Source organism: Vulpes vulpes, chromosome 1, assembly GCF_048418805.1.
Source record: "Vulpes vulpes isolate BD-2025 chromosome 1, VulVul3, whole genome shotgun sequence".
In the NCBI taxonomy this organism is placed as follows: Eukaryota; Metazoa; Chordata; class Mammalia; order Carnivora; family Canidae; genus Vulpes; species Vulpes vulpes.
The window spans coordinates 114,566,944-114,580,829 of NC_132780.1; the positions used below are offsets into that span (position 1 = coordinate 114,566,944).

The following is a 13,886-nucleotide window of genomic DNA, read 5'->3' on the forward strand; positions in this document are numbered from 1 at the left end:
GAGCAACGTTTTAAAAATATAAATTCCTGGACCTTATCCCCAAAGTGGCTCAGTAACTTGGAATGGGGAAGAGGGCCAGAATCTGAACTTTCATTCTAATTTATAAAGAGTACCTATAAATTGGGATTAAAAAGAACAATCCTGGGGTGCCTGGGTGGCACAGTTGGTTAAGCATCCAACTCTTGATTTGGCTCAGGTCATGATCTCAGGTTGTGAGATCGAGATCTGCATCGAGTTCCTCACTAGACATGGAGTCGGCTTGAGATTCTTTCTCTCCCTCCGCCCCTCCTACTCATGCTCTTTCAAGTAAATAATCTTTTTTTTTTTTTTTAAAGAGCAAGCCAGTAGAAAAATAGGCAAAGGACACTAAAAATAAAATATAAATTTCTCCTAAACATGTAAAAAGATGTTCAATCATACTCATAAAAAGAAAAATACAGCCCAACAACATACTGCACTAAGGTATCATTTTTCAAATATCGCATTGGCTAAAAACATTCACAAGTTTGGTTATACACTCTGCTGGAGAGGTTTGGGGAAACACTCTTAGACACTGCTGGTGGGATGGCAGTATGATACAACTTGTGTGGAGAGAAATCTGGTGATATCTAACAAAACTAAATACATTTTTCATTTGGCCCAGTAAATAACTGTGAAATTGCTTATTATAAAATATAGAAAACAATCTGAGTGTCCATTAACAAGAGGACTGCTTAAATAAACTGTTGTAGAATCTGACAATTCCTATACGTTCATAAGGAAAGGTCTTCAGGAAATGTTTTTTAGGTAAAAAAAAAAAAGCAAAGTTCATAGTATTATAAATACTATATTTTGTACTAAAAGGGGGGATATAGCTGCTTATATGTATTTATATTTGCATAAAGAAGCACTAAGTTTATCAATAAGGAATCATAAACTACCTATGGGGCAGAGATTAATAGGGCATAGGGGTCAGGAATGGGCGTAATGCTTGTCTATTTGTACCTCTCTATGCAGTTTTGACTTTGGGATACAAAAAAATGCATCATCTCTTTAAGAAATAAAATAAAAACAAAAAGTACTTTGATAGAGTCATCACTATCAAAAAAATTCTCCATTTTCAAGGCCCCTCCAATAAATCAACCCACTTTTCAAAATTTTCTGACACTTATATCTTCTCTAATGACTGCACTCAACTGGAAGAGCCTATCTCCCTCCACCACATTCTTCAAGCACTTGTTTTGTATGGTTGACTTATTAGGTGCTTTCCACATTCCTCGATCATCAGAGGTTGATCTTGACACTGATACTCTTGATAGGCAGGAGGGCAGTGAAATGGGATGACTGAACAAGTTGGGGGCAGGCTCCCCAGCCTCCAGGGCCACAGTGATTGATAATCAGAGACTGAATAAACAGAGGGACACCCAGCAAGTGTCTGGAAATCTGATCACTCACCCAGCCTCCCCTCCCAGCACAAGGGCGCAGAGTCCAGAGAAGGCAGCTGCCAGACATTGTCACCACTGATAAAAGGAGGAGCTGGGGCAAAGGGTCAAATTTTCCAGTGCTCCTGAGGGAAAGTGACATTTCTGCATTGTTATGGAGCCAGTGAGGCTTGTCCATAAAGAACAATTCTCTTCAACAAGATCAAAGACAGAGGGATCCCTGGGTGGCGCAGTGGTTTGGCGCCTGCCTTTGGCCCAGGGCGCGATCCTGGAGACCCGGGATTGAATCCCACATCAGGCTCCTGGTGCATGGAGCCTGCTTCTCCCTCTGCCTGTGTCTCTGCCTCTCTCTCTCTCTCTGTGACTATCATAAATAAATAAAAATTAAAAAAAAAAAAAGATCAAAGACAGAAAGAGAATATTAGGGTGAAATGGAGTCTATCGTTCTCACCTATAAAAGGTATTTTAGAAATTTACTCATGAATTCCTTATTCATATGACTATGGAATCACTTTCTCTCCTGTTGTTACAGTCTAGCCACATCCCCATCAACTTTCCACCTCCTTTTTTCATCAATTACTCTCAAACTCTTCTTCCTTTAAAGGAAGCTATCAAAGGACTTCCGTTTGCCCCATAAAAGTGTCCTGTATATTCTAGCCCTTAAAAGCTGATGATTGACTATCTGTGTCCAATATTTTTTATCCCTCTGTTTTGCTAAGAGAGAAACATGCTCACAATGCTTTCCCCTCATTTCTCTTTTGATTTTGCAGTAAAGTGCCCTTAGCCAACTACTTTGTCCTACCTGGCACACTTTGTCTATAATCCATTTTCTTTACCTACACACCATTTTTTTTCTATCCAATTGATATTTTAAATACCACTAACAATCGGGAATGCTGTTATGTGCTGTGTCTTTCTAAATTCGCACATATAATCGTATCTTGGATGGCAAAACCAGATGGGCTTATTCTGGGTTGCAATTTGCTCAGGCATGAGTGACTTTCATTAAGCTAATGACCGAAATCTTAAGGTAAATTTCCTGGTATTCGTAAGCCCATCAACTATAGTTCAAATACATTGAGCAGGACGGACCAGCTGGTGAGTACAGCCCACAGTGTAGTTGGATGTGGGTTTCTGTTTTTAAGGCCCAGTAAAAGTCTGGAAGAGTAGAGAGTGCTTGATTTATTTTTAAGGAAAGTAAGGCCATCTGATAGATTTCCAGCTGAAAATCGGTCAAGGCTAGAGTTTGGTTCACTGAGTCCGCACTGCACGCCAATTCCTGTTTTCCCATGGCTGGCTCCCAGTCTTGGCTGAAAGTACTACGGCCTTTCCCATAAGGAGGGTAAGCTGGGACATAACACAAGGAAAGAAAGGCCTTCCAGGAATTAAATGAGGAACAAAATAGAAGTCCCCTCAGATCATGTCCGAGCTGCCATCCAGGGAGAGGCAAACACCCAACGCACAATACCTGACTTCCAATAGGGCAGGAAAAATCCCCTCAGTGCCTCTACAGCTCATATTCAATCCAGATGTCTAAAAAACAGCAGGTTTAATGCTAAAAATTTGCCAAGGCAGCACCAGATGCTTATAACAGTTGGGACCACATAGAGGCTGAAGTAGAACATATAATGATTTTTCCAAACTTCTCTGAAATAAGGAATGAGGATTCTTTGCGTAAGGGTTGGTGGGCAACACATTTGACACCGGGAACGCCTGGCGGAGGAGGCCTTTCATCGCCAGCCAGCACCAGTTTCTGCACTGGATTGGAAACCTACTTCCTCTCTAGTCCTCTGGATTGCAATTAAGCTCACTGGCTCTTGCTGTTATTTGAAAATCCAGAAGCAAATGGTTGAGTCTCAGTTAAACACTAAATATGTGTCTTTGTAGTATTAGTCTTTTTTGGGCTTTGGTTTTATGACCCGGAGTAGTAATGTACCTTGTCACCTGGAAGGGCAGTTGTGGGGGTTCCCCGTTAACATTCTGTAATTAGCAGAAAGCAACTGCAAGTACTTTTTAACTATAGGTGTTCTAGTCCCTGTGATAGCTCATTGATCCCCGGAAGCCTGCCAGAAAAAATGGTGATGATGATGATGACCACACAATAGTATTTTTTATATAACAGATATTCATAGGTGTTATCTTATGAAATCCTTACCGTAGCCCATGAAATATATGTAATTATCTTCTAGGCTGAGGCTTAGGAAGCAACTTGCCCAAAGTCACACAACAAGTAAGTGGAGACTGTGGATTTGAACTGTTTGTTTCTAAAGTCTGTTTGACTTTAGAACTTCTTTTGTGTCTTCTGTTTGCATGATTATTGTTGTCATGGTTAAGGGCTTCATTGTTGTTGTTGCTTTGCCTCCCAAACATACATGCAGCACAGGGATTAATGTCCACAAACCAATCACTGATTTGCAGTGTTTTATGATGGGGCATTGGAAAGAATGGTATTTATTTTCCTTTGGAGCTAACTCAGGGGAAAGGGAGCTAATAAAAATAGAGAATGCATAACTGAAACTTCATATCTGAATCTGACCCGGAGTAGTAATGTACCTAGAGACCTGCTGTTCAATATTGTGCCTATCATTACCAATACTGTATCGTACACTTAAAAATCAGTTAAGAAGGTCAGGCTCAGGGCACCTCGGTGGCTCAGTTGGTTGGGCATCCAGCTCTTGATTTCAGCTCAGGTCATGATCTCCAGGCTGTGAGATCCAGCCCCGTGTCAGGCTCTGTACTGGGCATGGAGCATACTTAGGCTTCTCTCTCTCTCTCTCTCTCTCTCTCTCTCTCTCTCCCTCTCCCTCTGCCCCTCCCTATCTCTCCCTGTCTCTCTCCCTCTTAAAAAAAAAAAAGAAAGAAAGAAGAAAAGAAAGAAAAAGAAAGAAAGAAAGAAAGAAAGAAGAAAGAAAGGAAGGAAGGAAGGAAGGAAGAAAGAAAAGGTTGGATCATGTGTTTTAACCACAATTTTTTTTATTTTTTTTAAGATTTTATTTATTTATTTATTCATAGAGATGCAGAGAAAGAGAGAGAGAGAGAGAGAGAGAGAGAGGCAGAGGCACAGGAGGAGGGAGAAGCAGGCCCATGCCGGGAGCCTGATGTGGGACTCGATCCCGGGACTCCAGGATCATGCCCTGGGCTGCAGGCGGCACTAAACCGCTGCGCCACCGGGGCTGCCCCCACAGTTTTTTTAAGTAGGCTCCATGCCCAGTGTGGAGCCCAACATGAGGCCTGAACTCATGTCCCTGAGAATAAGACCAGAGCTGAGACCAAGAGTCAGATGCTTAGCCATCTGAGCCACCCAGACGCCCCTTAGGTACAATTTTTAAAATATATTAAAAAAAAATTTTTAAATATGATTTAGAAGCCAGACAATATTCAAATCAAACTGGCATTGTCATGGCATAATTATGACTGCTACGCATTCTATTACATCAAGATCACATGACAGAAAAATCTGTGAGATAATGTGTCATATATATTGAAGTTAAATGTTAACTAATAGGGAAAATATGTTTTATATTCTTTCAGAGGAGATGTACTTTATGAAAAATATGCAGGATATGCAACTGGTAAAGTATGAAGGACTTTCGTTGTAGTTAAAATAAAAAGTTTAAAAAGTAGAGAATGCATGAAGGGAAAAAGTTGTGTTTTTTGGGGTTTTTTTTTGTTTGTTTGTTTGTTTTTAAACATAAAGCCCCAGAGATGTAATGATTGTAAAAGAAATTGGGTGGGTCAGATCTGGGGCTTCTGACTCTGCGATCAAACTACTCACAGTAAGTCTTGCAACATTCCCATGAGAACTGCAAGGAGTTAGCTGCCCAGTGCTGAGCTGTACGCCTCATGAGCCTCACACGCACCATTAATATGAAAAATTGTGAAAACTCTACATTGAGCCAAATTCTTTGGCTCTCCAAAAGACTTGGGTGCAGGATAGTCCATATTTTCAGTGACTTTTCATTTAGCTAAATAGCCTTTCTCAGCCCTCCCCAGGCTTGCCAGAGTCAAGTGCTTCCAAGGGTCTGGCAGGTCCCCATCTGTGAGTGAGTCACCTGCAGCATGAAGGCAGCAGGAAGATCAGATGGTATTATTCACAGGCCAGAAGATTCCACATCCAGAAGAAACTGTCTACATACCCTACCGGCTCTCCCACCAACTGTATTGCTTCTCTGGTTTTTCTCCACCTTATTGACTTTCAGATCATAGAAGGCTTGCGTGTTTTTTCATTTTAAAGTGCCACAAATCTTACACCAAAACCATCCAGAATAGTTACATAAATAGGAGGTAAACTGACCTTTGTTACCACAAGGAAAGAACCCTCTGAATATCTGAATTTTCCTCTTAATTCCCCGCTGACCTCTCCCATAAAGCTTGCCCTACCTTAAATAGGAGAAAAACAATAATGCAATTAAAATATTTAAGAGAACCTAGCTGGAAGTGGTCGATTTTCATGGTGCTGTTGTTGAAAGGGCCGAAGATGGTGATCACGGAGATTTTCCTGGTGGCCATCTTGCAGAAACTTTCCAGATACTCATCTCTCTGCTGCACATACATGTTGTTCTCTGCCTTCGGGGCCGTGATCAGCTAGAGGTGGGTGGAGGCAAGCAAACATTAGTTCACAATGATAGTTGCCCGCAGAGGCAAAATCCAAAGGGATGATTTGGAATAGAGGGCTGGGTAGTGACTGACACTAAAGTCAACTAAACCAAGGTGCTCTACTGGGCAGTTAGCATAATGAGGGCCAAGACAGGCCATGTGGAAAGGTCCCCTTCTTCTTTTTTTTTTTAAATGGCTCCAGATACCTTAGAGTTCTCTATTCCCACTAGTTATCTTTATTGCTAGTCTTCAGCCATCCTAGTTTTTCATTTGTGAACTTGGCACAGGAATACTTATTTTGCAAAGCTGTTGTGAACATTACAGAGTACTTGACATGTAATCATTGTTCCATAAGTGCTAACCCCCTACCTTCCTTTGGTCTTTATTACCCTAACTGGATGCTCAGACATTTGTGAATTCAATGGTTACTACTCTTTTGTTTCATGTCCCACAGGGTTGACAGAGCTTCCTAGCCAGGCCTAGGGCACTATGGAACATTCAACGACTTATGAGTGTTTTCTAGGCAACCTTGCAGAAAACTTTTGGGATGGCTTTATGGCCTATGTTTTGTCACACTGGGCCTGTACAGAGCTTGTGGCAGACCTCTGTGATGCTGGAGACCCCCAACAGGATGGATTTTACTCTTTCAGTTCAGCCTTCTATATATAATTCAGACCTGGCATTTATCAACTAGCCCCTGTGTGTCTTTCATGCTCACTTTGAACCCCTGACTTCTGGGGGAAGAAAGAGGAAAGACAGAGCAAAAGAAAGAGATGCTGCAGTCACCAGAGCCATCTGGGAAAGCATATTTTGTAATTTTGGATAAAAGGAGGATACCCTCCATTTTTAGGGCTCCTGTTGAATGCCCTAAGAATGTCTCAATGTTTCCATCTAAGTGGATATAAAAGCTTTTCTACTTCCTTGATTATTTTTGTAGACTTTTAATGAGCCTTCTCCAATTTTACCAGATTTTTCATGGGCAGAAACCATAACTATGTACCACACGCCACGAGTGAGCGGGCATGGTGCTCTTCACCCTGGAGATGGAAGGACGTGAAATTTCATTCTGATGATGACCAGGTCTTTGTTGAGCTCTCTGACTCCAAAGAGTTCACTAGGCTGTTGTCTGCATGAACACTGTCGATTCACTGTCTGCTAACTCATCACTGGGCTTCGAGACCAGCCTCTATACACTTTCTCAAACCTGACCACATTCAAATTTATCAGCCACTTTTCTACTTACCCATCAAACCTTACAAAATATTTCTGAAGTTTGTGGCTATTAGCTTGGCATTTTTCGGGGGGGAGGGGGGAGGTGCCATGTTGTTAACCTCTTCCAAAGACTTTATCAAAATGGTTAGTAAATCTGCCCCCAGCTTGATACTGCTATTTATCCTTCTCTGTCAGAGATGTGTTTATTGTTGCCTGCAGGCTTTCTCTTTTAAAAATTCCGTGTGCTTGACAAAATACTACCTCTCGTGGAAATCATGTGTTCAATAAACTTTTGAATGGAACGTTAACAAAGATTCTTCTGGGATGAAGTTATTTTTTCCCCTCAGGTTGTTATTTATTTAAGTAGCCATGATTTTATTTATTTTTGAGTTTGTGTTTACATGCCAGTTCAGAGGACGAAGGTGGGTAGAACATGCTTATTTTAGAAATGTAATTTCCCAAGAGGAAAAATAATATTTCACTAAATTTATTCATTGATTCATACTTAGCCTTAAGAGAGATTTGAAGTGGCTATAAAAAGATACGGTGATGGTATTTTTGCTTTCTTTGTCAGTTTAATTGGTTTTATGACATTTGAACATATTTTTCCAGGTTTTGATGGTGGCCCATATCTTAGAACTTTCTTTTCCGTTGGTTTTAGGTTTTTCCTTCTGGCCTTTCTTTGCTCACAAACACGCTATTTTGAAATAAATGAATGTTTAAGTGAAAACACAAAATAGAAACAAAGGTAAGATTTACTAGTAATGATTTTGGACTCGATTCTCTAAGCGAAGGATATACCTGTATTTAGAATATATTTAGAGGAGTCTGTAGGGCACAGCTGCCCACGTGCTAGATGACTGATAATCACCTGCCTTTGTAACTTCAAAGCCATACATAGATTCCATTTCATTCTTGTCATACTTTGCCATGGACCTTTACAGCCCGTGGCCAGATCATGATAGGACGGGATTACAAGAGTCCTCAAAGCTCCCTCTGGTCTGCTTCTCCCTCTTGTGCACATCTGGGAATTTCAGACAGCATAGAATAATACAGGACCTTCCCCTGACCCGGCCTGGCAGCTTCTCTTAGAACCTCTGAACACAGTAGCCTGAGGCCACTGGGTACCCAGTGGGAATAAATAAATAAATAAATAAATAAATAAATAAATAAATAAATAACTAGCCCTGATGTTTATTTTCACCTCAGGACCTGTGCTGAGGGATGCTTTAACCTACCCATGAGGTGACATTTATTTTGCATGATTCATTTCCTCCCTCCACAACCTGGCCCCAGGCTCCCTCTTGCTAACCTTTCCTCCTGTTTCCTCCCTTACGTGACCTCTTCACTCCATGGCCAGATTGGTCTCAGTTATGAAATGAAAGGAATCTGGGCAGAGTGGCACAAAGAAAGGGTGACTGTAGGGTGGGAGCGTCTGCACTTGTTCCTTGTTCAACGCTGGCTACCTTTAGCCTCCACCAGGCCACTTAGCCTTATGAAGCTTGGCCTTTGCATCTTTAGGGTGAAACAACTTCCCTGATAATAGTAGTGAGAATCAAGAAGAAAGAGAAGAAAGAGAAGAGAAGAAAGAGAAGAAAGAAAGAAGAAAGAAAGAAAGAAAGAAAGAAAGAAAGAAAGAAAGAAAGAAAGAAAGAAAGAAAGAAGAAAGAAAGAAAGAAAGAAAGAGAAATATACATAGGCTGTGTGCACACAAGCACCCTAGGTGTGTGTTGCCTCTGAGGAGCTGACTCTCATTCCTTCCTCTGCCTTGGCGCCTACCTCTTCCACCCAGGATGCTCTCCCCTCCCCTCCACCTTAATGGCACACAGGCAGTCTTCAAATGCAGCATCCTCCTTCACATCTTTCCTAGCCCACAATGGCCACTTGCTCCTTTCAATTGCTGTTCAAATGCTGGCCTCTGTTCCTCAGGTTCCATAGATCACTCCAGACAGAGGAGAGGAGGGGTGGTCCCCTGCTTAGAAATGTCTAGATGCTAGATGCCGCCTGCAAACCAGCTGCTAAAGGACCCACCCCTCTTTTGCATTTAGTCTACTCTCTAGCTTGCCTCAGGGACAGCAGAAGAGGCTGACCAAGGGAACATATTTCAGCCACTCTTTCCTTGTGTACTGACACCTCCGTCCCATTCATTGTTGAGTCTGGCAGTCTTTCAAATGGTGTTTGACATGGTAACCGTGTCCAGTCCCCTCTTCGTAAAAAGAGCATCCTCTCACTTCTCACTAAACATTATTGTCTGACACTTGGCCTCTTTCCAGTTTGGTGGTGATAAATCAGGGCATGTATCATGAATTCAGAACTGTGTTGTGGTTCTTTTTTATGTTTCTGTTCCAACTGGTGCGTTGGCACAAGGAGCCTCAGAATATAATGAAGCCAGTCTGCATAAGTGAAAGGAGCAAACCAGAATGGCAAGATGCGAGAGGGAAGGTATTTTAGGTCTCAGCTTATTCTAAGCACTGTGTTAGGCTCAAAGCACCAGATCTTTACAGGACTCTGAAAGTATCATTCAAGCTAGTATACGCCTTAGTAAAGCAGAGCTTAATACCCTTTCTAAAATTAAACCAAATAAGTCGATTATTCTCCCAGTACCCAAATTTCTGAGGTAAGTTTAAATGTATGAACCCAACTGAATTACAGGAGATTCAGTCTCCAGTGTGCTTAAAGTTGAAATTGAGTCTATGTAATTCCGCATTATGAGGCCTCTTGCTCATGACAAGTAGGTACATCTCAGGGCACAAGCTGATGGCTTTTCAGCTCTACTCCACATAGTCCAATGTTTTAGTGATAAATGCCTCTTCTATATCCGTACCGTTGTCAACCCCTAACTGGCACCAACCAGTCTGAGGGGTCAGGTTAACTGGGATTCATTCTGTCGTTCTCGACTGACCCCCAGGCAAGCCAGAGAGCTCAGGTGAAGAGAACCAGCTGGGTATTAAGGACAGAGTCTCTACACTGTTGCTTAGCACAAAATGTTGACAATTGATAGACCTTACCATTTATCTGAGTAATGTAAGGTTAAAAGTGAATTCTAAAACATTTGCATTGATTAACTAACAGGATAGTATCTCAGTTTCCCCTCCACTTTATGGCATATGACCATGGAGGCTCACACCCATAGGAAGGCAGAATGAGGAGAGTGGCTGGAGTATGAACTAAAATTAAACAGCCCTGAGTTCTAATTCTGACTTTGCCAGGTATTAGCTACACACCTTGGGAAACTTCTCAAACTCTCTAAGCTTTTTTTCTTGATTGTACAGTGGAGTTCATAAGTCCTTCCTCATAGGGTTGTTGTGACAGTTAAACCTCACAGCTTCAGCAAAGCACCTCGCGGGATGTGCCCTTTTCTGATTTATAGACTGAGAGGCAGAGGATTTGAAGGACTGACCTCTGGCCTCAGAATAGAACACCTGGTTCCACCTGCAGCTCCTTGAAAGGCCCCTCAGATGCTGTTCACCACTGTGGCCATTGTTTCTCTAAAAAGGGGGTAAGGAGCAGCTACACGATATTTTCACATCCAAAGAATGATATAAATAAATGTAAAGCCCTAGGGGTGTATGATATATTGTAGTTTGGGCATCAGGTTACTGAAAAACTGGGAATATGAGCTAAAAGTCCTGCATGATTTCTTGGCATCTAACCTCATTTCGGTTTGAGCACACGGAGTAGGCCGAGGCCAGTTGTAGGTACATGTTGTCAGGGTATTTTTACGGCTCGGAGAGTGCTAAGCCTTAGTGAATATTAATTGAATCACCAAACTTCCTGAATAACATCAGCATGTTTCACGGGGAAAATGAGTGGAAAACAGATACATGGCACCAACCAGCATTTTCACCCAGAAACCCAAGTCTCTTCTCTGCCTGGTGAAATAGATTTCTTTTCTCTCCATCTTTTGAGATCGTGTCATTTTTTTTTTAATTTCATCTTGTCTTTTCTAATCCATTCGCATTTTAGATATAAGCTTTCCAGAAAACACATTTCTGATATGATCATCAGCTGGGCACATGTGGGATGGTAAGACTGAACTGCCTCCTATTGGTACTTTCTTCCTAATAACAAACCCGGTTCTCTTGCCAGCCCCAAAGAGCAACACTCTTTGCTCATGGCAATGAGCAATCCCAGCTGGGTTCTGTTTTGCCTCACATGACATCAGCAGAGGCTGTCGCTTGAATTTCATTTGCTAGAAATTTATGATCAGGGTTACTGCTTAAAGCAGAAAATACCCAGCTGGGCTTTCAAATCCCTGACTAAGGGAGTAGAGCAAAAGGGGAGAAAAGAAAGGCATGACTAATATCGGGGATAGAGTATGAAAACCTCTTTCTTTTGACTCACAAACCCGGGGCAATGGAAGTATTTGCCAGATGGGTGCACAATTACAATCCTGATATTTTACCCATGATTATTTTCCCCCTGCTTAAAAGCTGCCCAGAGGAACACTTCACCTGCCCCGTTGCCTGAATGGCCAGGCTTGGGTGATGTGCTTTAGCCTCCTGGACAAAGTCCTAGGTCCTCAGGAGGAGCACGCTCGGTAAGGTCTGCCCATACCACAAAGAGAGCAGTTGGCTCCCTGGGGTTCTGTAACAAACATTTAAGTACCGGATAGAATGTTCCTCTGAAATGAATGATTCCTTTGGCTCTGACTAAAATATTCTCATTTAAATTTATGTACTCTGAAAATAACCAAGTAGCTGTTAAACTGCTCTAGCATACAGCCTATCCTCTGCTAGTTACGTTATATGCTTTAAAGCTCTGTTTAAAAATGGGTAAAATATACAAAAAAAAATACGTAACAGCAGACACACACACAAACCTGTGGAATCAATGAAAACTTGAGTTTTGTTCTAATACATAGGTACATCATCGTGGACCTGTTAAGAGAATTTTGGGACGTACCCCACCCATGATAAACACCACCAGGGATTCTGCTCTGAGTAACATTTCAAATGCAAATTTAAATTTTTTGAGACCACTAACGATCAATGGACACCAGCGCCTTTCTGCTCAGATCATTAATCCAAATTTAGACCAGACTGGAAAAAGTAAAAGCCCCTTTGAGAGATGCCTTGAGAGAAGAGTGCCTATTTCTTTGGATGGGGATAATGCAGGCTGCGGTCACCTTGTGCCTTTAGTAGGACAAATGCTGTCCCTCAGTGGCATGAGATGTCTCCTTCCCACCCACGGATCGGAAAAAAATTGTTCCTGACCCACACTACGTGACATTAATTTACTGATCCTTTTCTCTGCAATGATTGTACTGCACCTTCTCCCCCTTGACAGCGTGGAGTAAGTAAAATGACAGCATTAAGAAGGGGTAAAGATCTCGGAAGGGCACTAAAAGAGGGGACAAGGAGACATGGAGAGGAGAAGGAGCCACTCTCACGTGGCTGATGAGAACTGCCCTTACATTTAGGATGGGATTGATTTCTTTCCAAAGGCTTCCCAGGGCTTGACTAGATTCTTTTATCATTCTTTGGATGGAGGCAAGTAATGACCCAAAGAGAGAGAGCTCTTGAGATGGACCTATGGCTTGCTCAGTATCAGTGGCTTCAGGAACACTGAAAGGCAAAGTGAAAGCAAGACTTGCTTATCTCCTTTCACCTGCATGCAAGCACGCACGTGCACACGCACGCACACACACACGCACACACTCATTGGACAGAGACACAGGACAAACTGACCTCTGTCTCTAGCGTACTGGAGATTGGGACAATTAACCCAGTTCCCCATTCTGTCTTTTTGGCCTCTTACTTGGACAGTGATGGGAGAGGCAGTCTTGGAGGGGAGAAGACTTCAACCGGCTGGTTTTAAAGTATCTGGGAGGGTCACACCGACAAGGGCCCTTCCCGGCTCCCAGTCATACATGCCCACTCTCCACCCAAGCTGCCCTACTTTCCTCTTTGAGGCTTCCACTCTCATATAGACCTAACCAGGAGAAAAAGGAAAAAAACTTGACCAGTTCCCCATGCGCATGCTTCTAGTTCCTAAGCTCATGAAGAGATAAATCCTTTTCCCAAGTTGTGACCATAGTCAACGCTTGCCCTTTTAGGAACTCCCTTGTTCTTCTTTTATTCTTTGAATTTGGTAAAAGGGAGCTATACTCAGAACTCCCCGTTTGGGGGCAGCCCGGGTGGCTCAGCGGTTTAGCACCGCCTTCAGCCCAGGGCCTGATCCTGGAGACCCGGGATCGAGTCCCACGTGGGGCTCCCTGCACGGAGCCTGCTTCTCCCTCTGCCTGTGTCTCTGCCTCTCTCCCTCTCTCTCTCTATCTCTCATGCATAAATAAATAAATATAATAAAATAAAGGAAAAAAAGAACTCTCCGTCAGAAGAGAGAGCTCAGGATGGGAGACGGGTAAGGACGGGTTTGGAAGAACCCCAGCAGAGGTGCTTCCTTACGCTTAGGTCTAAGGGCCCGTGGCCACTGAGTCTGCAACCTTGGGGCCACAGAGCACCAAACCAAGAGGAGCTTCTGGCCTGGCAGCCCTTTCAAGACAAGCCTCCTGATGTCCCTGACATGGCACAGGTTCAGCCACAGTCTGCCATCCAGCAACATGACTTCAGAAAAAAAATTTTTAAATAAATAAATAAATAAATAAATAAATAAATAAATAAAGCACCCCTACGACCCTGCCCTGCGTCAGCCCAC

At 42.6% G+C, this 13,886-nt stretch overlaps 1 protein-coding gene across 1 annotated transcript in view; it reads right to left on the reverse strand.

Annotated features, from left to right (window-relative positions):
• The window catches only part of CCDC80 (coiled-coil domain containing 80), a 35,768-nt gene that overhangs the window by 19,474 nt on the left and 2,408 nt on the right, over positions 1–13,886 (reverse strand). The window contains 1 exon segment of the mRNA XM_072723012.1: positions 5,849–6,005. Within this exon segment, the coding sequence (XP_072579113.1) occupies positions 5,849–6,005 (157 nt within the window).